The 24,157-nt window shown below is 50.4% G+C and overlaps 2 protein-coding genes across 7 annotated transcripts in view; both read right to left on the reverse strand.

Annotated features, from left to right (window-relative positions):
* Window positions 1–2,238: 2,238 nt before the first annotated feature.
* Window positions 2,239–15,920, reverse strand: TXLNA (taxilin alpha). Its single transcript, XM_059078225.2, has 11 exons — window positions 15,683–15,920; window positions 14,935–15,144; window positions 13,753–14,091; window positions 12,352–12,443; window positions 11,589–11,759; window positions 9,784–9,978; window positions 7,877–7,996; window positions 7,567–7,641; window positions 6,972–7,064; window positions 6,561–6,656; window positions 2,239–5,614 (listed from the first exon to the last, which is right to left on the reverse strand). Exons 2-11 carry the CDS (start codon window positions 15,110–15,112, stop codon window positions 5,288–5,290), a joined length of 1,686 nt encoding a protein of 561 aa, XP_058934208.1. The 5' UTR covers window positions 15,113–15,144; window positions 15,683–15,920; the 3' UTR covers window positions 2,239–5,287.
* Window positions 15,921–18,574: 2,654 nt separating this feature from the next.
* Window positions 18,575–24,157, reverse strand: part of KPNA6 (karyopherin subunit alpha 6) — a 51,237-nt gene continuing 45,654 nt past the window's right edge. For all 6 annotated transcript variants that reach the window (XM_059078216.2, XM_059078218.2, XM_067012526.1 and 3 more), the window contains one exon: window positions 18,575–23,800. In XM_059078216.2, the coding sequence (XP_058934199.1) occupies window positions 23,613–23,800 (188 nt within the window). In that variant the 3' untranslated portion in view covers window positions 18,575–23,612. The remainder of the gene's footprint in view (window positions 23,801–24,157) is intronic.

The following is a 24,157-nucleotide window of genomic DNA, read 5'->3' on the forward strand; positions in this document are numbered from 1 at the left end:
CTCTCCCGTTGCGGAGCACAGGCTCCGGACGCGCAGGCTCACGGGCCCAGCCGCTCCGCTCCGCAGCATGTAGGATCTTCCCGGACCGGGGCACGAACCCGTGTCCCCTGCATCGGCAGGCGGACTCTCAACCACTGCGCCACCGGGAAAGCCCCAACAATAGTCTTTTTAAAAATATATATTTATTTATTTGGCTGCACCTGGTCTTCATTGCGACATGAGGGATCTTCAGTAGCGGTATACAAACTCTAGTTGTGTCACGTGGGATCTAGTTCCCTTATTACAGATCAAACCCGGGCCCCCCACGCTGGGAGCCGCTGAACCACCACGGAAGTCCCAGTAGTCTTCTGAGGTAACACCATTCCCCCACAGCACCCAGACACTCTTTGCTGGTAGGTGGTGAGGGCTGTATTCAGTCACTCATGAAATGACAAGGCCAAGCCGACCCTCTCCCCACACCCAGGCCTAGGGGACACGTGTGGGGAGCATCAGGTCAGAGCAAAACCAGTGTGATTACCCAGCTCTTGACACCAGCCCCCAGGGGGGAAACTTGCGTGCCTGTTGGGAGGCTGACCCAGCGCTGCTGGTGCCGCCCCAGGAGGCCAGACCAATGGGGCAGCTAACAAAAGACCTGGCAGAGGCTCCCAGCTCAGGTCCCCAGAGAAGCATCTGATGCAACAGGAGGCTGCCCTGCAGTCTCAGATAACCGCCCGGGGGCCAGCGCACAGAGACCCTACCTACCTTCCCCTCCCATTGCGCAGGAGCAGAGCTTCCCTGGGCCTGGGCCTCCCTGAGTTCCAGAGGGCTGGGCACTCTTTCCAAAGGCACCTGAACAGGGCTCTTTCCCAGATGCTTCCAACACCTAGACTGCTCCAGAAGGGGAGACATTACTTTGGGACTTCCACAACCAGGGGTCTGAAGGTGTGGTCTGCATAGGTAGGCAGAGGGGACAGCTGGGAAGTCCCTCTCCTCCCCTACCAGGGCTGATAGAAAGTAGCACAAAGGCTCCTCCAGGAAAGTGGCAGAGAGTCCAGGAGCACCTCTAGGGTGAAGTTATTCTCGGAGCTGCTTTAATCTGGAGCTCCAAGAATCGTGGCAGTCTCCCCGGACCCCCTCCAAAGGATATTTAACTGGAACCAACCCATGTGGCCGGCACAGAAACATATCATTAGGCCTGAAGGGGCAGAGGTTTTGTGGGGATTGTCACAGCCAGCGTGGACATATCTGCCTGTGGAGGCCTGGAGGGAAAGGCAGTTTGTCTCTGCCATTTGGGGGGCATTCATATATAATCCTTTGGGCCAGATCAGCACAGGGAGGGCAGAGAACAGGGTGCTGGGTGAGGCCACCAGTAGAATGTCTCCCTTATAGGAGTCTCAACTTTTACACCTAGCCTTGGGGTGGGTGAACAGGAGTTAGAAACAGCCCATTCTTAAGGACTACGTGCAGTTTGGGTCTTGTCATGGAATGACAAGGAAAGGAATCAAAGGAACCTGGAGGTTCCTGTGTATTCCCTTGGGTGGGCCAGTGCCAAAAGGATGCTGTGCATGGCAGACAGCCCCCAGTGGCAGTGATGACAGTGTCCCCTCATCTTAATTTGGGCCCCCATTGGCCTATGCCCAACTCTCTGGTCTCCTTGCTTTTTGCCTTCCTCACGGACTCGACCGATTTCCTATTTAAACAACTTAAGTGGTTGCCCGTGTCCTCTGGATCTAGCCTGAATTCCTTAGCCTGGCACACAGGCTCGTGGTGATTTGGCCCCTGCCTCATCGCCCACCACCCTCCTGTGCACCTGCATTGTCAACCACTTCCTCACTAAATGTCAAACTAAATGTCAATTGCCCTTTGGGTCCTAAGGCCCTTCCAGGATCCAATTCTATCCCCTTGCTGAAGGGAACAGGACCTCTCCCATGCTCCCATAGCACAACCAACCTTTCTGTATCTAAAAGCACCTTTCCCCCTCACTAGCCTGTAAACCCTCAGGGAACAAGGACAATTTTTTTTTTTTTTTTTTTGACAGGGACAACTTTTGATTGAGAAAAACCATATATATATGATGAGCATCATACCAACTTTGCCAAGGGCTCCACTCAGGCAGCTGAAGTGGATTTGCTAGCGTCCTGAGCCTGCAGTGACTGCTGGAAGGCAAAGCCAGAGACTCCGTAGCAGATGTGGACACATCAGGGTGGCTGGATGGATCCAGAAGTAGCAAATGACCACGAAAGTCACGAGAGAAAAGAGTTAAGGCAACAGACTCTTTATTTAATGTGGTTTTAAAATACATCAAAATCAAGTCCCTGGCTGTTGTGAATCCCAAACGGAGACAACAAAAAAGCTGTCAGCACAGCTTCAAACAAATCTGGACAGCCAGGTTGGGCCATAAGGGAAGCAGTTACAGGGACAGAAGGCAGCACCCTTCCCCCAGGCGGGTGCCTGGATGTCCCTAGGATGACCTCCTCTGTGCTGTGCAAGGTGGGAGGGCTGGAGCTGTGGCTGGAGAACCAACTCAGCAGGCCTCGGCCCTCCCCCACAGACACCAGGGCAGCTCCACTGGCCTTTTGGTCAGCCCTCCGAAGGGCCACCAGGGTAGGGGTGGAGGAGGGGAAATAACCATTTTTACAGACATAACATTCTCTTATAGAAAGTGCCTGAGCGCAGCCCATGGTCCAAAAACCTCATGGAAAACAAAATTTTTTAAAAGTGCTGCTGACACCTCTCAGAATCTGGCGTACATGAAGCTCTCAGCTGGACAAGACCCTGAGCACAAATTACTGTCAGCAGAGCCTCACCTGCTGTGGTCCCCTGGAGGAAAAGCTAGCAATCTAAGAAACCAACACAGCTCTTGGTCCTAAAACTGAGGTCATGGGCATGAGACCTGCCCCAGGGAGGAAGGAACTGGTCTTCACTCATGGATAGGCCACCTCTTCATCTGGTCCAGGACCCTGGCCGGTGTGCGCAGCACCCAGGAAGCTGGGCTGACTTTGGAAAGCAGAGCAAGCAGAGCAGCTGTAGTGATCGGTTTAGATTTGGTCAACGGACAGGAAGAAGAATGGGATCCCCAATTATAGCCCAGCCTGGATGCCTAGAGACAGGCGGCTGGAGGTGAGAGCAGAGGTTCTACCCCTGCACAGCTGGGGCCACCTTGCTCACTGTAGATCCTCAGCAGCTAGCCTTGGTTTCTGAGGGCTATAATTTCCCACACCACACTGGGCTCCAACAGTCCCCTCCCCACCAACACTATGGGCTTTAAGAGGTAGCTGAAGTGGGGCAGGCATCATGTGGGTCACTGCAGGCCTTCCTGCTCGTTTTGAAGGGGGCAGGCAGAAACTTCTGTTTCTTCTCTGTACTTCCTTAGCCCAGCAAACCCTGTATGGGGTTGGCAGCTCTTATGTTCCTCAGCAGAGTAGTATCTCAGCCAGGGATGGCAAATAGGCCTCAACACTCATACTGGTTGCTGGGGGAATCTTGAGAAATGAGGATATACCAGGGATTTAGCAGGAAATACTCCGAAGCAGATTAGTGGTACCTACCATGGGGGGAAGAGGGGAAATGCTGTGCCATTCATTTGCCATCTCTGGTCTAAGTCCTAACATAATTCAGGAGTACTTAACACTCTTCATGAACCTAATTATCTGAGGGATTTAAGTTAAGGTCTGAAAAGAGCAGGCTATTTGTGGAAGATGAAGGAACTTATAAGATAACAAATTAACTTCAAGGAAATACAGCAAGAAGCAAAAACTCAACCCTCCGATCCATCTTGGTCTCTGGCTCCCTCAGCTACACTGAAGCTGAGGCCCAGCTGGAGACGGGGTTATAGGACCCCAAACGCAGCGTAGCCCTGCTTCCTGATCCAAGACTCATTCTGCTGTTTCAGAACATTGTTCTGTACAAAGATTGACTAATAAACTGGCAAGTTTGCCACCAGCAGGACTTCCAGAGTACAGAGTAGCATGTATGAGGGGTGGGAGTGGGGGTAGAGAAGAAAACAGACACAACTATCTACAGCCATTCTGTGGACTTCCGGGGCTCAGTCAATGGCTGAGTCTCATTCTTATCCATTAGCTGTCAGACAAGAGCTGGGGGCTCCCACACAGGAAGAAGTGGGATGTCAAGGGGGACACATCACAGCTCTTACTACTCGGGCAATAAAATCACAGCAAACCTCAAAAGAATGCACATTGGTGGTGTGGGTGCAGGAAGCAGAAACAGACTCATGAAGCCAAAGGGACAGTTGGACCCGGGGCCCAGCAACTGCTGCATGGAGACAGTGGTGGTGGCATCAGCAGTGGCCTTCCAGGATTGTAAGCTTGTGACAAAGCCATCAGAAGCCCTTTCCTTTCTCTCACTATAAACAAACAATCTGACTTCATCAAGCAGGAAACCTGAGCCACCAACATGGCAAAGGTGCCAGGTGGGGTGGTGAGGGGGTGAGGCACTGGAGGCCAGGAACCCAGGCACCACCACCATAGCACCCCTTCTTCCTCAGAAGACCCTCAAAACAGACACTGTCATGTGCAAAACAAAAACAAAAACAAAGGAAACAGAACAAAACCCAAAAACCTTCAGAAAGAATCCTTTTGGTGATCTCTTGTCAATCATTTGTGCAGGCTAGAGAGGCACCTGTGAATGATAAGGCTACTGCGAAGCATCACTGGCCTGGTCCTGGCACTACCGGAGCGCAGGGGAAGCTGAGGGGCTCCCTACCAGCACATCATCCCGCACAGAACATGCTCCAGGTCCCTTGTCCTAGGTAGGGAAGCAGTCTGATCGCTGGCTCTGAACGCCTTGTCAACGCTCTGCCTGGTGACCCCTTTTCCAGGTTAAGAGAAGCAAAGGACCTTCCAGGAGAGCTAGGAGAGCCAGAGCTGCCCAAGTCCCACTAACAGGAGAACACAGTCATGGCCTGGGCATGTCACCTGTCATGAGCCCTGAAGGTAGCAGGGAGGGAGGGGCTGAGCCTCAATTTGGGCAGGGAAACGCTCAAATCACTTCTCCTGCCAGCTTACTGTGACGGCAGCCAGACGACAACGCCACTTTCAGACTCTTCAGCTCACAGAAGAGCCACTGACTTCATCTGTACACACCCCCACCTCCGATGCAAGCCCGTTTTACACTTACAGATATAAATGTATGAGGCCTTGCACATATGCCATATGTACGCAAAACCGACCCACAAAATCCCAAACTGCAAAGAGTCAGATGCCAGCCAGGTCACAGCACCCTGGGCCTCAGCAGCGGAAGCCTCACATGGGCCAGGCCTGGCTGGGCTGCTCGCTCCCTTCCCAGCTCCCTAGGCAGTGATGGAGGCGGGTTCCTGGGGCCCAGTTTGGCCTGATGCTTCCATGCTTGGTGCTCCGGGGCAGCAAGGAGCTTCTGTGACCCTTGGGGAGCTAGGTGCTTGGACCCTGGGCCCCTCGCCACCCTGTTCCTTGGAGGTAATGGCAGCCTCTGGCCTTCGCTCAGGGCCGCTGTCAGTGAGGGGAGCCTGGCCTCCAGCACTTAGGTCCTGCACCCTCTTGTTCAGGTCATTGCGCTCTGACTGCAGTGCCCGACACAGCTTCTCCAGCCGCTGTATTTTCACCTGCAGGCCCTCCAGCTCTTTGTCCCGGAGTGTTTTCTAGGGAGAGACATAGGGCCTTCAGTTCCATGTCATCTACGCCCCACCCAACACTGCCACCTGGTAGAAAACATTCACACTTTAACAACGCTGGGCACCGACCAGAGTAAAAAAGCTGGCCGCGTTCAAGTCAACAGTCCTGGGTTATGCCGAGACCTGGCTGTCGGTTGGGGGCAGTGTGGTGCAGAGAAGGGGCATGGCTTGGAGACAATGGATCCCTCTGTTTATCTACCAGATGGCCTTAGCAAAGTACTTGGCTTTTGAGCCTACTGCCTTACGTGTTAAACTGGACTACTAATGTCACCCTCACGGATCTCAAGAGAGCTCAATGAACTGGCACATCTAAACACTCAGCAGGGTCTGGCACACAGCAGTCCCTCCGTCAATTAGTTATTTTCTCCTCCTACATCTCAAGCCACAAAATCAAATTATCTGGGCGGTTCTGCATCTGCATGCAAGCTATGTGCATCACTGGCACCCCTTGTTTTTTTTTTTTTTTGGTGGTACGCGGGCCTCTCACTGTTGTGGCCTCTCCTGTGGCGGAGCACAGGCTCCGGACGCGCAGGCTCAGCGGCCATGGCTCACGGGCCCAGCCGCTCCACGGCACGTGGGATCTTCCCAGACCGGGGCACGAACCCGTGTCCCTTGCATCCGCAGGCGGATTCTCAACCACTGCGCCACCAGGGAAGCCCCACCCCTTGTTTTTTCTGCTCCTTTCCTCCTTTCTTCCATCTGCTCTCTTTGCTTCCCCTACAGACCTGTCCCTAAGCTCACCACCTCCCTTGGGGAGACAGCCAACAGTGCCTTTGGACTTGGATGGACGTATACGTGAATCCCAGCTCCAGCTCATGGTAGCTGCATCACTTCTCGGTAGAATGTACAGGAAAGGGCCCAGTACTCAACAGCCACACACCCACAGCCCAGATACAGGTCACACTCAGCCCACCTCCTCGGCCATCTCAAGCAAGGCCTTGTTGCTGCTCTCCCACCGGGACCGGTACATGGTGGTTTCTTTTTCCAGCTTCTTTATCTTCTTAGTCATCTGGGTTATGTGACACATAAAAGGAAATGGTCAGGGGGCCAGGCTGTCTGTGCATCTGTATCTCCAAAGTGGGGAGCAATCCCAAGGGGGCAATGTATTACTGGGCACGGTCAGTGCCTTCTGTGCCACCCCAGGGTGTCTCCAGTTAAATACAGCCCACCCAGACCCTACTTACGGTCTCAATCACACTATTACCGTAAACAGCTCCCCATGAAGCACTCCAGGGAGGGGGCTTCCTGAAGGCAGGCCCAGTGTTCAACTCTGAATGAAGCTGCTTATGCCCCTGCAGCCACACTTAGTCTGGACCACTGTTACCTTTTCCATCTCCTGTTTGAATGTGGTGAACACCTCACTGCTTTTGGAAAGAGTGTTCTGGAACTCTTCAAACTTCTCCGTGTATAGGGCAAGCTGGGTGAGAAAGAAGCCCACAAGTAAGACTGGGTTTCTCTGGAGGGCACTTCTGGTCAACACACTCAGACTCACCCTTGGCCCCAACAACTCTGTTGAGATACCAGTTTTCTTTAAAACAAAACAAAAACCATATATTTGAAAGAATATAATCTAAAATGTTAAGCCTAAAAAGTAGGATTTGGGGGTGACTTGTATTTTCTTTTATGTTTGTTTTCAAACTTTTCTTCCAGAATGAAGTCTAACTTATGTAATTGAATCACCCACCCGTCCCCACCTCCTCAAAAGCAGCACAATTCTGACAAGGAGCCGAGTACTTCGAGCTCACCTAGCCACCTGGTCACCACCACACAGGTGCTGGGCGGGTCCAGGGAGAACAAAGGCTTAGGAAGGTCACACAGGAGTAAAGGTGGTCCTAGAATGAGGGCTCCATTTCCTTCCCCACAGGATGGGGCTCAGCGTGGGGACCACGAAGGCACAGGGGGAGGCTACACGGTCTCACCTGCTGTTTCAGGTGGGTCTCCTGCTGCTTCATCAGCTCGCACATCCTCTGGGACTCCACAGCCTCTTTGAGGAGCTATTTCCGAGACAGGACCCCAGATCCCATCAGAAGCCCCCAGAGGCTACATCTGGATATTCTTTGCCACAAGCACCATAACCCATCAAGGCTTCCTGCTCTCAGACTGGTGTCTGACGAAGCAGTACCCTGGTCTGACCAGACAGCAACCTCTCCCATACAAACTTGACTATAAGCTGAGCCAGAACCCAACCTGCCTCCTCCCAGACCCCCACCCCTGGGGCCTGAGCCTCACAAAATCCTTCTCCCGCTGGTGCCTCTCCTCTGCCTCCTTCAGCATCTCCTGGGCCTGCTGGAGCTTGGCGTCCACCAGCTGCTGCTGTAGGTCCTTGTGTTTGAAGACTTTGTCAATGTGCTGCAGGGAAAGCATCATGGGAGGGGTCCATCTGTCAGAAGTTCCCTTTCTCAGGGAGGCCCAGTGGCTACAGGGATGCCCCATATGTAGAGACCAGGGCACTGCCAGCCTGCCACCTCAGTCTGACATGATGGACTCCCACGTGTCCCATAGGATGTGGGCCCCAAGTCCCTGGAAGGTCTACTGCCCAACCTCACCTTGTGTCTTTCCCATTGAGTCAGTCTAGAGTGAGCACAGGGGTTTAAGGATGAGATCAGCTCCTAGGAAGCCAATAAATACACTCAAATCTCTAGCCTTAAGAAAGATTATGTACTCCACTGGACTGAGAACGCTTAAGAAAGATTACGTATTCCATTGGACTGAGAACCCTTACTTCTGGACCCCAACTCCCTTGTAAATGAGAAGAAAGGGCAAACACGACTTCTCTACCAACATAACAGCTTAGCTCAGTTGGCAGAGATCTGCTTTATCTGTAGGTGAAAATCAGATGTGTGGATCCCAAGGAATGGCTGTCCTGACTGCTGGAGGAGCCTCGGGTACTGGGACCAGGTGAGAAAACAGTGACGGAGAGAAGGTGATGAACGTGAGTGCTACTTCAAAGGTCAAAGCAACTGAAAACAGGGAGGTGGAGAATGGGATGTATTTTTTGGATGGGGGAAGAGAAGGTGGCTTCAAGACACGTCTAGTTTGAGACATGATGAATTTAGGTCACCTGTGATCTACGGTCGGGAGGCTTCTGGGGCAGGATGGGAGTGCCTGAATCTGACTGGGGACAGGGTGCACCTCCACTCCCACAGGGAGAACCAGGGGGAAAGGAGAGGGAAGAGGAAGGGGGGCCTCAGCTTCTTGAAGTAGGTGCCTCACTCTGGTGGCTCACAAAGCCTCCATGTCTCTCAGCGCCGGGGGACAAGAACCAAACCAACTCCTCTCAAACTAGCCTTCATCACAGAGGATGAAGCACAGGAAAAGAGGTGGGTCAGGGAAGGCCCCTCCAGGCCCTGCACACATGATCACTACACTGGACTGTGAGCCCAAGAGGACAGGGTCTTGCCCATCCCACCCACCACCACACCCCAGGGTCTAGGAAGGGGCCTGGACCAACCCTGTAAGGTAGCTGCCAATCCCTCTGTCCACAGCAAAGAAACAGAAGCCCAGAATGCCAAGTGACTGGCGTGTGGGGACCCAAAGAGAGGGATCTAAGTGCCTGAGGCAGCAACCAACACCAGTCAAGGGAGTGATATCCTGCCCTTTCAAGTGGAAGGGGCAGCAGAGCAGCAAGTAATCAGAGGACACAGCCCCTAGAGTCGATCACTGAACACAGTTCCAGCTCCTCAAATTCTAAAATACTCTGAAAACTGAAACTGCCCTAAGCAAGCAGATAAACTTGTAAGGCTAATAAGCACTGTAAGGTTAATTATAAACCTAGGTGAGAATATTCAGAAGTTTAATTGCATAAGCATTAACGTGTCTGATTTGGGGGTGCTGCCACAAGGCCCTGCTGGGGGTACTATGTAATACCCAGTCCATGAACATAACTCTAGTCTAAAACGTGGACAGTTCTAATTCCAAAAGACACCTGGCCCTACCGTTTAGGACGAGGCGCTGTGGACCCACGATTGTGTGGCCACAGGTGAGTCTCTTCTCAACACCTCAGCCCTCATCTACATGAGGATGTACATCACTCTCCTCCCGAGGAAAGGAGGGAGAATGGGTGAAGGGATAAAGCCTAGAAAGCGCTGCCCAGCACCGGCATCCACCCAGAACCCAGTCCCCTGGAGACCCCTCACCTCCTCCCGTAGCTCGTACTGCTCAATCAGCTTCTTGAGCCTCTCCGCCAGCTCCACATTCTCCTGGCGCAGCTTGGAATTGCGCTCATTGTGCTGTTCCATCTGCAGCTGGATGTCATTCAGTGTCACCTGGAAGTGCGAGGTCACCTCCTTGCGTTTCTCCTCCTCCTCTCGGGCCCGCTGCACGCCTTCTTCCTGGGCAGAGAAGTCAGCCCCAGCTCCATCATCCACTGTCCCCTGGCCAGACTCACAGGGCTCCCCCACCAGTTCAGGGATGTTCTCTCCCAACAGCCCTTCCTGCTCTCCAAGTGAGGAGTAGCCAGGATCCAAGATGTCATGCAATGGGGGCTCCTAATGGACCCCTCTGTATATCAGGTGACATCAAGCCAGAGACTCCCTAGAAAAATGCAGGCATACATGTAAGTGCCTTTCTAAAGAAATCTGGATTTCCTGAGGCCTACTCTTCCAGGCCTCAGAATAGGATTTGGAAGACCTATTTGTCACAGTTTAATGTGCTTCTATCTCCGACCCACACCCCCTCCCCTGACCAAGTAGTCAAAATTCAGTAATTCCCAGGGTTGGCAGGGTTGTGCAGAATTAGGCACTCAGACACTGTTGGTGGGAAGGCGATCTGCCAAATCTATTAAAATTTGCATATTCTTCGACCTAGACATTTCACTTCTGAGATTTATCCTATGGATAAATTCCATGTAATTAGCCAGGGATATATATAACAAGAATTTTCACTGTAGCTCTATACATGTAACAGTGAAAAATTGGAAACAACACAGAACACATTAACTAGGGTACTGATCAGATGTAGTATATCCATACAATGATGCTGTTAAAAAGAATGAGACAGGCTTATATAAACTGATAGGGAAAGATAAGGCATTGTGTAAAATGAGAAAATGCAATAGGCTATGAAACAATACATGTATAATAATTTCATTAAAAAAACTTTATGTAAGCTTTTATATGTAGACAGGAAAGTCAGAATGCTGCACTTAGACTTACATATAAGTAGGTTTACTTCCCATTAGTTTCTGCTGGGTCCGGGGTCAAGGAGGGTGGGCAACAATTACCTTTGATTTGTTAGACTTTTGTCACCTTTGTATCTCTTACATTACATTTATATTAAATTTGTAATGTTTTAAAAATTAAAATACAATTAAGCAAAACAAGTTGCAAAATATCTTATGTTTACTGATGCAAAGTTTTTTTTTTTTTTTTGTGGTACACGGGCCTCTCACTGTTGTGGCCTCTCCCTTTGCGGAGCGCAGGCTCGGGACGCGCAGGCTCAGCGGCCATGGCTCACGGGCCCAGCCGCTCCGCGGCACGTGGGATCTTCCCAGACCGGGCACGAACCCGTGTCCCCTGCATCGGCAGGCGGACTCTCAACCACTGCGCCACCAGGGAAGCCCGATGCAAAGTTTTAAAGAAATATAAAGGATATGTATACAAAAGCTATCTGGAGATCACAGTAATGACCAGGCCTTAACCAAACTAACCCCACCCTAGGAGAAGCAGAGGTCGGAGAAAGGCCCCGGCACTCCTGACTGATGGCCCTCCGCCCTCCAGCTGCTCACCTGGGACTGCTATGGGATGGAGAAACCTGAAGCCCTGCATCCAGGTTCCTTCAGCACCTTAGCCTTTATCTCATCTAATACAAGTGCATGTCAATTGGTTACAAATAGCTCTCTAAACTACGGCATCATTGGGGAAATCTCTTTCTATGCCGAAAGCCTGTGCTTTTAGGGGGAAAGCCACCAGACAAGTGAGGTCAGGGAAAGCAGTTGGCCCACCTTGAGGGAGCGGTTGTGGCGCTGCAGCTCTCGGCACAGGCTCTCGAGCTTGCTGCGGGCCAGGACAGCCTTGCTATGCTCGCCACGCAGGTGGTCCTTCTCCTGTACCAGCTGGCTCTGCTTCTTCTGCAGGAGCTTCATCTGCTTCTGGGAGTTCCGGTGCTCCTCCAGCTGGGGATTGGGATGGGGACAGCAGGTAAGAGCCCCGTGGGGACCCAGGGTCTCCTGAGCTGACCCGACTCTAGCCACCACAGCTCAGACCGGACACTATGAGGGTGCTTCACACACTGCCCCCAATAACCCCAAGGGCCCCAGCTCAAGGATACAGAAATGGACGCTAAGGACAAGCAGAGGTGCACAGCCAGCAGATGCCAGTTTCTCTCTGAGCTTTGACTCCAGATTCAAAGCTCGCAAGACTCTCAGACCATGACATTCCCCCAACTCTCGGGACACCCATGCCCTCAGATGAGCCCACCTGCTACCCCCCTCCTTATACTCAGCAACAGACCCTGGTTCACCATTTCTCTTCTCAACATGATTCCTAGAGTCAAGCTGGCCTTTTCATTATCAACAGATAATCCTTCTAGCTCCCTGGCTTCAGAGACCCTCACCTCTTCCTCGGACCCTGTCCTCTCCCAGCTCAGGTCCCCTCCCATGAGCCTATTCAGCACTGTAAGGAGAAATAGAATGCGACTCAGAGTAATTAAAAATGTGCTGACCTCCCAGGGCAGGGAGGGTACGAGGAGAAGGGGGGAGAACTCACCAGCTCAGCATACTTCTTGCACAGAGCCGCGAGCTTCTCCTCTGGGGTACTCAGCGTGTTCAACGTCTGCATCAGTAACGTGATCTCCTTTCCTGCAAAGCACAGGGAGCAAAGGCATGTACCCACTTCTCTGGGGGCCCCCCTTCAGGTCTGGGCCCACTCTACTGCCTTGAGGTAGCCCTCTCCTATTCTCCAGCACCCATCACAGAGGACATGCTCAATAAATACGAATTAAATGAATGACTGAGTCTCTGTCAAATCCCCGTGGTGAGCACAAGTGGGAGAAAGAAAACTGCCTACTCTACCTACAGGTGAAAGAAAGGTGTCCCACCTGTGAAGTGCTGTTTCAACGCAAGGAAGGCCCTTCTGAAAGAGGAAGGATGCAAAAGGAACAGGTCTCCTTAAGAACACTGCACTCCAATCAACAGAGGCAGCCAAGAGTGCACTTTAAAATGACTATCCTCCCCAATTAATAAATATACCTTTCAATATTTGATCCTAAGACTAAAATAACTTAAAAAAAACCCCTTTAAATTAGGACAACAGCTAGGGGGTGGGGGAGTAGCGACTAAGACGTGGGTGTAATACCACCTTTGATTCTCTGACACACACTAACCCTCCATCCCCACCCAGTGACTCCCCCATGCCTGTGCCTGAGTCAAAGAGAGGGCCACTGTACATAGCACTGCGCCAGGTTCCTGGAGTGTCAACCCTGGGAGGCTCTGAGAGATCAATGCAGAGAATGCAAATCGTGGGCACACAGGCCAAATCCAACCCACAGATGGGTTCTGTTTGGCTCCTATCGTATTAGTTGCCAACTATTAAAATCTAGAGATTTCACATAGTAACTCTAGATTTCTGGCTTAAAAAAAAAAAAAAAAAAAAAAAGCCAGCTACAGTTTTTACATGCTATCAACTCACTGGGACTAGGTGGCAGTCAAGCTTTTGGATAAAGGAGGCATTCTCTTGGTCTCATGGGGCCCTCTGGCTAGCCTGGCTTATTTGAATTTTCAACCCTGGTCTAGTCCAATTCTCTTACTGTGCAGAGGAGTGAAAACTAAGGACCAGAGAGGAGAAAGGTCTTGCCCAAGGTCACACAGCAAATTAGAAATGGTGCTGCTCAGCACAGGACTGCCTACTCAGGACTCCTGCTTTCCATCTCTCAAAGAGAGCAGGTTGGACTTCGGTTCCTGCTTGCTCCCAAGGCCAGAAGCCCCTGTGCAGTGAACAACCTGTACACCTCTATCTATGGCACCACTGTCCAGGCTTTGATTAAACGACATAGTTTGACAATTCTGGAAGTAGGGTTTCCTCTGAATCCTGGCAGAGCAGTCTAGCCCAGGATGTCAGGTCCAAACTCCCTCCCCTCACCAGTCTCACAAGTAGCTGCCCTCTGCTCACCCAGACCCTTGGCTTTCTTCTTCTCCTGCGGCCTTCGGTGGTCTCGGTCTACGACCTCGTCACTTGCCCGGCTCTCGTCTGTGCCCGGCTCCCCCTTGGAAGTCTCTTTCTCACCATTGACTACTGGGGTCTCTGGCTCGGGCTCCCCATTCCTCGAGGCGTAGGTCCGGGACTTCTCTGCATCCTCGGGTTCAGCAGGCTCACCCTGTGCCCCATCCTCGCCTGGGCCCCCCTGATTGTTGTCAATACAGTATGTACTGAGGATGTCTTCCAACTGGCGGCTCAGCTCCTCAGAGACATCCTGGAGGGCCCCAGACTGAACAGTTTTGGCTTGTGCTCCTTCAGCAGGAGAGGATGAGGGGCAAAGAGAGAAATAAGATGGTTATGCCACTGGTTGGGAGTTTTCAGGCCCAAACGTACTGGTTTGGGTTGCCTAACTTCTCTAAGCCTCAGTTTATTTCCCTGTAAAATGATGTAACTTATTTCTCACTACTGCCCAACCACGCGTGTTGTGAGTATAAAAGAAATCAAGTAAGTAGACCATCCAACACACAGGGGTGGCATCACGTAGCAGGAACTCTATGTCGTCCATCCCCTTCTCCTCCCCACCAATGTCACCTCTTGCCATTAAAAAAGTTTCAGGGAATTCCCTGGCGGTCCAGTGGTTAGGACTCCATGCTTCCATTGCAGGAGGTATGAGTTCCTGGTTGGGGAACTAGGATCCTGCAAGCCGCTGGCGCCGCCAAAAAAAAAAAAGTTCCAGAGGAGATACTGCTTCGGGAAAGCAAGTGTTCTCCTTACTTACTGCAAGTAATAAATCCTTCCTTCTCTGGCGGGGAAAAAAAAAGTCCCAGAATTGCCTCAAATATAAACAGCAGTTACCCACTGGTGAACGACGTGTTTGTAACCTGGATTTGCTGGTTGGGTGTCTCATTTGACCACCAACCTGACTTGATTCTGTCAGAGCCTTCTCTCAAGAGAGTTCTGTCCCTGTGCTTAGTGTGGGAGCCTCTATCAACTCCCCAGCAGCCAGTGGGGACTGCACAGACTCAGCGCTGTCCTCGCATTCTACATTTCCTCCTTGCTGGGTAAACAGTGGCCTTGGCCTCTAACTCCAGAAGCTGGACCGGCGCACCACAAACTCCTCCCCCTGCCCGCTGGAAAAGCAGAGCTGGCACACACCCTCAGCCTTCCCTGAAGCCTGGATGGTGGAACCTTCAGCTTCTGTCGCAGGAGCCGACTGGCTGGGCCGCCCCTGGGCTCCCTCGGGTCCAGCTTCCGGTTGACCCGGGGTGTTTTTTGGGTTGGAAGTGTTGCCTGATTGCTTGGCAGCCCCATTCTTTTTGTCTTGGTTCTTCATTGTGGTTTGCAATGTTAGGTTAGGAGCAGATCCTATAGAAACAAACACACTTGCTATTTTCCAGACTTTAAAATTCTTCGCAGCCTGGATCAGAAATCCCAACACCGGGCGCGCAAAGCTTCTTGAAACAAACCGGCCGGCCTTCCCCGGAGGGAGCCAGCGGTTCTCCCAGTTTCTGGTCGGTCACGGGCGCCTGGTGTGCCCAGGAGCGAGGGAGGAGAGGCCTCCTTTTTCCTGAAGCCACTTCCCGGCACAACACGGCCCCCTCACCACAAGCCGCGCGCGGGATAGGTTCAGGGCCCGGGACTGACGTGGCGGGACGCTGGACTCCCGGTCCCTCCCCGCCCCCCATGCCCCACGTGCCGCTACCCCCCCCCCCCGCGCGCAGCCACCCACGCCTCGCGCGCCCTCCAGCCGCGCGCGCTCCGCGCGCGCATGCGCACAGGCCTCAGCCCTGCCCCCCGGCCCGAGCCCTAGCACGGAATCCCCGCGATTCCTCGCACCGGCTAGAAGCGTCTGGGACCACAGACCCTCTGCTCGCTTCGTACCCCTAGCCGACGCAGTACGCACCTCACTGCCGACGCCCCGACGGCTTCGCCCGCTCTGCCCTCGTACCGGAAACCCTGGATAACTGCTGCCGGCAGAGCCTCCTGCTAGCGCTGCAGCCAATCAATAGCCGGCGCTCGCGCGGGGCTTGCTGGGAACGATGAAGCGAAGGCGGCCTGCGAGGCGGGTGAGTTGGGAAGGCAGGGGAGGGAAAGGACTACGCTTCCCTCCATGCACTGGGGCTGCCGCCAACTCCCAAGATGCAATAGGGTTTTAGTCCTCGGAGCCGCCCACCCAGGAGGTCCGAAAGGAGCCAGTCATTCTGCACAAATACTCACGTCAGCCTCGTTTTTGTCTCGACGGAGCTATGATTCAGCTCCCAGAGTCTTGCGCCTGGCTGCTTTTTCCGGTACGCCTCCACCACCCCTTCCCTCCCGCTGTGAACATGTATGACTATCTAGGAACCCTGAGGATGAGGGAGAGAATACGCTGGGCTGGGCATCAGACCCGTATTCCAGTCCCAACTTCATCACTAATTTGCTCTGTGACGGTATTCTTTTCCCTCCCAGGGCTTCAATTTCCGTATGCAAATAGAAGGTTTTAATAGTAGTTTTTTCAACAATAGCTTTCCCGGTATCCTCGTAAATACTGTACTATTTGTTATTCCCAATTTACAGCTGTGGACTGTAAGACAAAGGTTAGGTAACTTGTCCAAGGTCACATCGCTATTGACTGATTAGAGCAGATTCAAAGCTAGGAAGTCTGGCACCCATCTTAACTAATGGACTACCCTGTCTCTTAATCAGAAGAAACCACCACCACCGTACGCTTTCCTTGAGGATGAATCAAAATAACTTGGGAAAGTAATTTATTTTTCCATCTTCATTACCAGCTGGAGCTCCTCTTTGGAAGGTGCTGAGGAGGCCCTGCAAGGGGGACTTTGGCCTCAGCAGATTCCTGAGCCTTTTCTGACTGGCCCACCCTCTACGAAGTCCCAATTGCACTGGGGCTAAAGGTGAAAAAAAGCCAAGCTTTTCTCCAAATGTAAGATCACAATTCTTTATCTATTTGTCTATAGATAATGGAATAAAACCCAGCAACCCATGTGCCTGGAATTTAACGCCTAAATGGTTTGTTTGGCTTCTGTTTCCAGCCAATCCTGCCCAATCCCTCTGCCTTTTTTGTTATATCTCTACTTTTACTATCTCCAGGATTTCCCAGGTTTTTGTAGGTGCTTTTCTACCTTCGAAAATTCCCTTCTTGGTAAAACAAAATCTTTTGAGGCCCACTGAGCTCAAAGTTCACTTCAGAACCTTTTCAGTACTCTGCAGTCTGTCCCTAGCTCCCTGGGTCTAGACAGAATTCTGTTACAGCATTAGCGATGAGGTGTTGAAATTATTTACTTACAGCTCACTGAACGTTCAAGAACTGTTGGTTAAATACTCTAGTCATAAAGCCTAGCAACAGTCTGGGGGCTGAGAAGGCAGAGAATGTTTTAAATTGTGCAAATTGGGCATCGTTTTAGGGCTCAGACTTAAGTGCAGTGCTCTTTCCCACCCCTTAGGCAGTGTCTGCCTGGTAACACTGAGAGGCAATATTGGTATAACAGTATAAAGGTGGATCTCATGCTCAGAAAGCGTTGGAAATCAAGTCTTTCAAAACCAAGGCCCTCATTATTTCCAGAAAAGCATTTGGGAAATCTCTTGAGGTAACATATGAATCAGGCCTTGATGGATTTCCGTAGGAAGAGGGTGTTCTAGGCAGAGATAAAGAATATAACAAGGTACACATGGGGTGAGAGGTGGAGTGGTACACCAGGAAGGTCAACAGTGGTCTCCAGGGGCCAGCTGGGTAATGAGAATCGACAGGCAAGGAATAAGAAAATTTGATAGAAACATGGGTTAAAAAGTTACTTTCTTCTTTGCTGTAAGTGAAAATGGCAACAATATTAGCACCTGCCAGAGTCAGTTAGGGAGCCCCCTGGGAGTGGTGGTGATGGTGACCTGTAATAGAGCTCTTCCAGATTGTTTTCATGCAGAGACTCAGGCCCAGGAGTGCCAGACATTTTAAAAATATAGACATATCTTTTAACCTTGGCAACGAATTAAAACTTAAAACGTACTCTGTCAGCCAACCAAAACGCTCCTTTTGGGTTGTATCAACTTTTTGGCTGCTAGCCTGTAATCACCACTTTAGGAATTGATCTAAACCAAAGTGAGGAGTTTGTGACATACTTTGGGCTCAAAGGGCTGTGGAGTGGTGATGAAATGTGAAAATCTCACAGAAACTCTAGAAAATGCAAATTAAACCACAGTGAGAGACAGAGCTTCCATCAGTGGTTGCTGGGGGTTAGGCAGAAAGGAGGGATTCCCAAGGGGCATGTGGAAACTTCTAGAGGTGATGGACATGTTCACTCTCTTGACTGTGGTAATGGTTTCATGGATGCAAATATGTCAACACTTAACAAGTTGTTCATTTTAAATATGTGCCATTTACTGTACGTCAATTATATTTCAATAAAGCTGATTTCAAAAATTCTTTATAGCAGAAGCAGGCTGTAACAATTCTTTTTTTTTTTTTTTTTTTTTTTTTTTTTTTTTTTTTTTTTTTTTTTTGCGGTACGCGGGCCTCTCACTCTCTCACTGCTGTGGCCTCTCCCGTTGCGGAGCACAGGCTCCGGAGGCGCAGGCTCAGCGGCCACGGCTCACGGGCCCAGCCGCTCTGCGGCATGTGGGATCTTCCCGGACCGGGGCACGAACCCGCATCCCCTGCATCAGCAGGCGGACTCTCGAACCACTGCGCCACCAGGGAAGCCCCTGTAACAATTCTTAATTCCACTGTTAGGTCAAAAGTTTAAGCACCCTCACTTCATTGACCTCCAAAAAATCCAGTCTAGGATCACTCCAAAGAACACGATTTAGAACTTTGCAACAGGTTTTTATTTTTGCTTTATATCTATTACAGTGTTTGAAACCTAAAGAAATACATTTTCTCTTCAAATTTGGATGTGTATATAAATATCATTTGTCTGGACTCAGCACACTCAATGCCATGGTTTCTTGGCCTGTATCTGCTCTGAAATCATCAAGCTTTGTCTGTCTACCCAGGGGCCCTGAGAACATGGAAAACAATAGCCAGAGTTTATAGTTCTTAAAAGCAAATAAATTTGGAAAGAAAAACTAGTGAGGGAAAAGGTTTGATTCACCTTCCTAGGGTCTATAGCTGGGAACCCAAGCTGTTTTTGAGGGACATCTGGTCTGTCTTGGGTAACTGGGACCTCATACCCCCTTTGCTTCTTTAGTGGTTCAATCAAAGGCAATTCCCACAAATCTGGCTAAAAGAGCCAATACCCAACTCCAGGGCCTGAGGATTGTCGCCATGGCAGAGTTTTCTCTTCCCAAACCCAGAGGCCGAACATCTGACCTACATAAGGGAGTAGGGCTAGAGTTTAGCGGAGGGTTTCAGGAATGTGCTACTGTGGACATCAGCAGTCAGGCTGGCCCAGAAGTAGTGAGGTGCGCCCAAATGCACTGAAGACCTTTATGACACACCACACAAACCTCTCTCCGAGGGTGTTCTGGGCCCCAAATTTAATGGTGCCTCTTCTAACTCACAGCCAGGTTTGATTCTGCATGTAGCCCAGGCCTGATGCAAAATGCCCTCTCAGAGGAAAACTAACAGCTTTAATGAACAGACTTACTTGGTTTGTACTGACCTCAAAATTCTTCCCTTACCACGGTCTTCGTCTGGGGGTGGGGCTAGGGAACAGCCAATGGGATGACTGAATCCTTTATGAAGGCCTTGGCCAAAGAGCAGCTATTGCCTACCACATGGATCCCTGCAGGGCCAAATTCTCAGCTTGTTGGCTTAACAAAAAAAATACAAAAGTTAAGAGAGAAAAAACACTGTACAAGATTGGTCTAAAATGTGCAATCCTAAAATAGCTATGGAAAAAACCTACTCTGAGCAATTTCTCAGTCTCACATGCACTTATTTCTGGGATAGTCCTACCTGGAAGATGTTGCTACTGGTTGTGAGGCTTTCCTATGGTTCAGTGCACTGAGCCTTGCACCCTTCCCCAGCCTGCCAGGGAGGCAGACAGGCACACACAATCCTGAGGTCCCCAGCCAGCCTCTTCTCCCTATGGGTCCCTGTAGTGCCTGCAAGGACCTGGAGAATCTGGCTCCTTGCCTTCAATTGAGAATCCAGAAGACAAGCCCACAAGATGAATCTACTGAGGAATATTCAAGATGATGGATACCAAGCTGAGTCTTGGCGAGAAGAGACATGGCCTGAACAAATAAGCAGAGGCCTTCAAAGAAGGGCATGTAGGAGGAAGAGGGAAGTATTGCTAGGCGTTCATCTCCTTCCCTTCTATTTTGCTGGAAACGGGTAATTGTACAGTGTAGGGGGAGGGCAGGTAGACATGAGAAAATGGAAATCTAGTTCATTCTGCTACAGTTTTCATATTAAACAGGTTTGGCTTAAGAGAAAATGAAGGTCAGTGCCTGAGAGCCTTCTTTCACTCTTCCTTAAGTGTGGTAGCAGCTATAATCTGTGCAGTTCAGCTCTAAATAGGGCTCTTGGAAACAGGCTTCCAGGGAAAAGAAAACAGGAGTAGATCTAAAGGTTCTAGGTAAGGAGGAACACAAAGGGTCCCTGAAAGCTGAAGTCATCAACACCTGTTACTTGGAAGGGTCTTTTGTACCCTCTGCCTCAAGTAACCAGGCTGGCCAGGTGAGGGTGGAACCTATGTGGTTCTAACAGAAGGTTGCAGCCAATACCGTGGCCAGTCAGCAGGGATAACTCAGAACTGAAGGCAGGCTTCTAAGACCAGAGAGCCGGTTAATACTAGAGAAGATGACATGGGGGTGGGATGCCCAGAAGGGCTGGCAATAAAGAATAGCTGGCACTGTTCAAAACAGTATTTTGAACACTTTAGCTAAGAAAAAGGCTCCTTGTCCCCTTAATCCACACCTAAGTATTTCTAACCCACCAGAGATCTTAAAATGGACATAGCTATGTGCCAAAGTATTAAGATTCCAAACACAAGTCTTCTCAGGCTACTCCCTGCAGCAGGTTGGGGAGCCCCTCCATCCCTGTAACATCCATTCAGAAATCTGTCAGAAAGCTCTGACTTCACCTAGGCCAGGGTCTGGAGTCCAGATGGGGACTGCCCACGAAGAGTGGCTGTCAAGCCTGGGCTAAAAAGAAATATTTTGCTTCCCAAGATGGCTAAAGGAGAGGAGGAGACACAAAAGATGATGTTACTGCCTCTGTGGGCTGGAAGAACTTCACCTGTTGACTGAAAAGGGGGTCAGAGGAATACAATGGGAAAGCATGGGTCTGAGGAAGACACTAACAAAGGAAAGCTCCTAGAGGCCATGTTTATCTGAAGAGAAATTTGTCTTCATGTGCCCTGGGAGACTTCAGCCCTTGGAGTCCTTGTAGAAAACAGGCTTTGAGCAGTAGCCCACGATCAAGAGTCTTCTCTTTGGTGCATGGCCCAGATCTGAAGCAAAAGTAGATTTGGGAGGAACAGCTGGGGAAGGCGGGATGTGTATGTCTCAGTAAGAATTTGGCCCCAATGTCAGGGACTTAATTATTGCTAGAGATGTACAAAGTAGATCTTATTATAATAAAATGCTCTGCCCTTTGGACAAGGACAAGGGGTGGGGGGTGGCTTTCTTTTGAACTGTAGGAAAATGGTTTTGTAATGGAGTCAGCAGGCCAAGTGAAGAGGGTCCTGCGCCTTGCCGAGCTGGGAGAGTGGGGTTGGTAGTTATCGTGCCAAACCCGCAGAGCAGCGTATGACTCACTTAGGTGGTACAGCACTGGTGTCACTTTTCAGTGATAGCCACCAGCCCCAACCACCTTCAGAAGATGCCTCTGGAGTTGGATCTCAACACTGGAAAGAGAGGGCAAGTTCAAGACCAGTGGCCAAAAACAACTGAACGTTTTATCTGTAAGCAGAGTGGCATGGATTTCACCTGAGCCAGAGGGGGATGTGTAGGAATGGGAGCAAGAATGGCATTGTTTCTGGGGAAGGGAAAACACAGTTTGGAGCAGGGCGCCTCTGCCAGACCTCTGTGGGGAAGCAGGGACAGGGCAGATGGTGCCTTCAGCTCCACCACCAGCCTACACTTAGCCAACAACTTCCTCCACGCCACCCCCAACACCTGGGCTTTACTATCACATGTAATCCATTGAAGCACACAGGCAAGCCATTGAGGCACTGCAGTAGCTCTACTCAAAGGGGAAAGAAAAGGCATTAGGATTATATTTGTCACAGGAAGGGTAAAATCCAAACCATGTACAAGGATCCCAATCAGGGAAGACATCAATCACTCTCAAAAAAAGTCCTGAGGCTGCTAAATTTCTTGGATAGGAGACACGGCAGCCATCTGTGATAACTTATGTGGACACGGGCATTTGAGACTGAATCTGAGGAGGCAGACTGCTTTCTGTGTTTCCTGATGTAAGCAGGATGCTCAGTGGTAAGGAGTAGATTGGTAGACTTCACTGGGCCCTGGGGCCATCCTTGCTCCATTCAGGTACCAGGACAATCAGACCAGGCTGCCCTGCTATATAAAGGTTCCAGAGCTAAGGGTTGGTCCCTGGTGGTGGCCTGGAACCCAAGCAGAGAGAAGGATCAAGGTCAGGCTTCCTGAGCAAAAGAGCTTCCACATCTCTTTTCGGTCTTCCTCACAGTATCCTACTCACAGAAATTACAGAGACAGTTCTTCCTCTTGAGACCAATTAAGGTTGACCTATGTAATATATAGAATATAAAAAAATACAGAACTTTTTGACATTCTCTCCTTTGGAAGTAAAATATACATGATCCAACTACGGAAGAGGAAGAAGAAGAAGAAAGGCCAAAGGCAGGGATCCACTGGCTATCCCAATACATGACACTCTCACTCCAACCTCCTCTGCAACTTATGGGTCACCAGAGCAAGGACTTTCTCCTCAGGAGAAAGGAAGGACCACAGCCCTCTATCACGTGCTTAGGAGAAAATACAGCTACCTCAGAGGTTCATCTCAACTCTGAGGGGAATTTTCAAGTAAACAAATGAAGTTGGGTCGCACCATTGGAAGGTGGGTAGGAAACATGGGATCAGTAGCGACACATGGGAAGCCCCGTCTGAAGGCCTGTGTTCCTCTCCCCTCACTCCCACTGGTGTACATGCCCCAGGAGAGTGAAGGGGATCTCCCAAACTAAAGAGGTCTGGGCAAGGGGTTAAAGGGAGGGAGGGGCCTTTGTCTCATGGTGACCTCCCCCTCAGCCTCTAGTCCCAGACAATGCTGGCAGCTGGGATTCCTAAAACCAGGAACTCATGGCTCTGGGAAAGAGCAATCGTAATACAAGAAAAATGTGCAAAAGAAAAAAAAATTAAATAACGCAATCCAAGCATACAAGATTAATATTCTGTCAGAGCAAGAACACTTTGTTTTGGATTTCTCCCCTCCCCTCCCACCCCCGACCTGTGGAATATTCCATCTGCTCAAGTACCCAAGATAAGAGTTACAGAGATCAGGGGAGAGGACTGGGAAGGATGAAGGAAGATAAAACGGAAGGAAGTCACCACTAAAGAAAAAAAAATAAAAATAAAAATAAAAAAGGTGCAAAATTGATTACCTCAGTCCTCCTTTGTCTACCCCTGGGCTCCTGGGTTAAAGACATATGTGCAGCCAAAATCTAGTGTAAGGAAGAAAAACCCAACACGTCCCCTTCTTGTCACAAAACCCAAATGTGAGCCTCAGATGGTTCTGTCTGTCCAGAGGGTGCTCCCTCCAGGGAAGGGGGCGGAGCAGGTCAAGAGCACAGTTTCCAGGGCAGCAGAGGTGTGTGGTGGCTGATGGTCGGGGGGCTGGTTTCCCGCCCACCAGAGGGCTGCTTTTCCGCTGGTTGGTGGTGCTTCCCATCCCCTCCCCTCCCCGGAGGCAGACATTATAGCTGGAAGCCCTCCATGGGGGCCTCAGGCTGCTGGAAGATAAACTGCTGTTGCGTTTCATCCACTTGGGGAGCCAGGCTGCTATCATCATCTTCTACGCCAAAGTAGTGCTCAATGAGGTCAAAGGCCTTCTGGTAGATCTCTTGGTTCTCATGGCTCTGGAGAAACTCAATTTTATCCAAGCCTATGGTGGCAAGAAGAAAGGAGGGAGAAGAGTAAACTTTGAGTGCTTTTCTATGGGTCCATGAAACAATCTATTTTTTTTCCTTCCCTGAGTTATGTTAGCATTTATAAACACAAGTAATATGATCAGATCTCTCTTTGATCTGAAAGAGGAGAGCCGAGATCTTTACCTAAAATGACATAACGCCAAAGGAAAAAGACCAAAACGTTCAGTTATAAACCAGAGAATCTAGTCCCGATTCTACTTTTAACCTGGGCAAACCATTACTGTTCTGAATCTCTTGGAGATGAGTGATGAGTCAATCCAGCACTAACAGAAAACCATAAACAAAACGAAAAGAAAACCTGCAAAATGGGA

The sequence above is a fragment of the Kogia breviceps genome, chromosome 1 (assembly GCF_026419965.1).
Source record: "Kogia breviceps isolate mKogBre1 chromosome 1, mKogBre1 haplotype 1, whole genome shotgun sequence".
In the NCBI taxonomy this organism is placed as follows: domain Eukaryota; kingdom Metazoa; phylum Chordata; class Mammalia; order Artiodactyla; family Physeteridae; genus Kogia; species Kogia breviceps.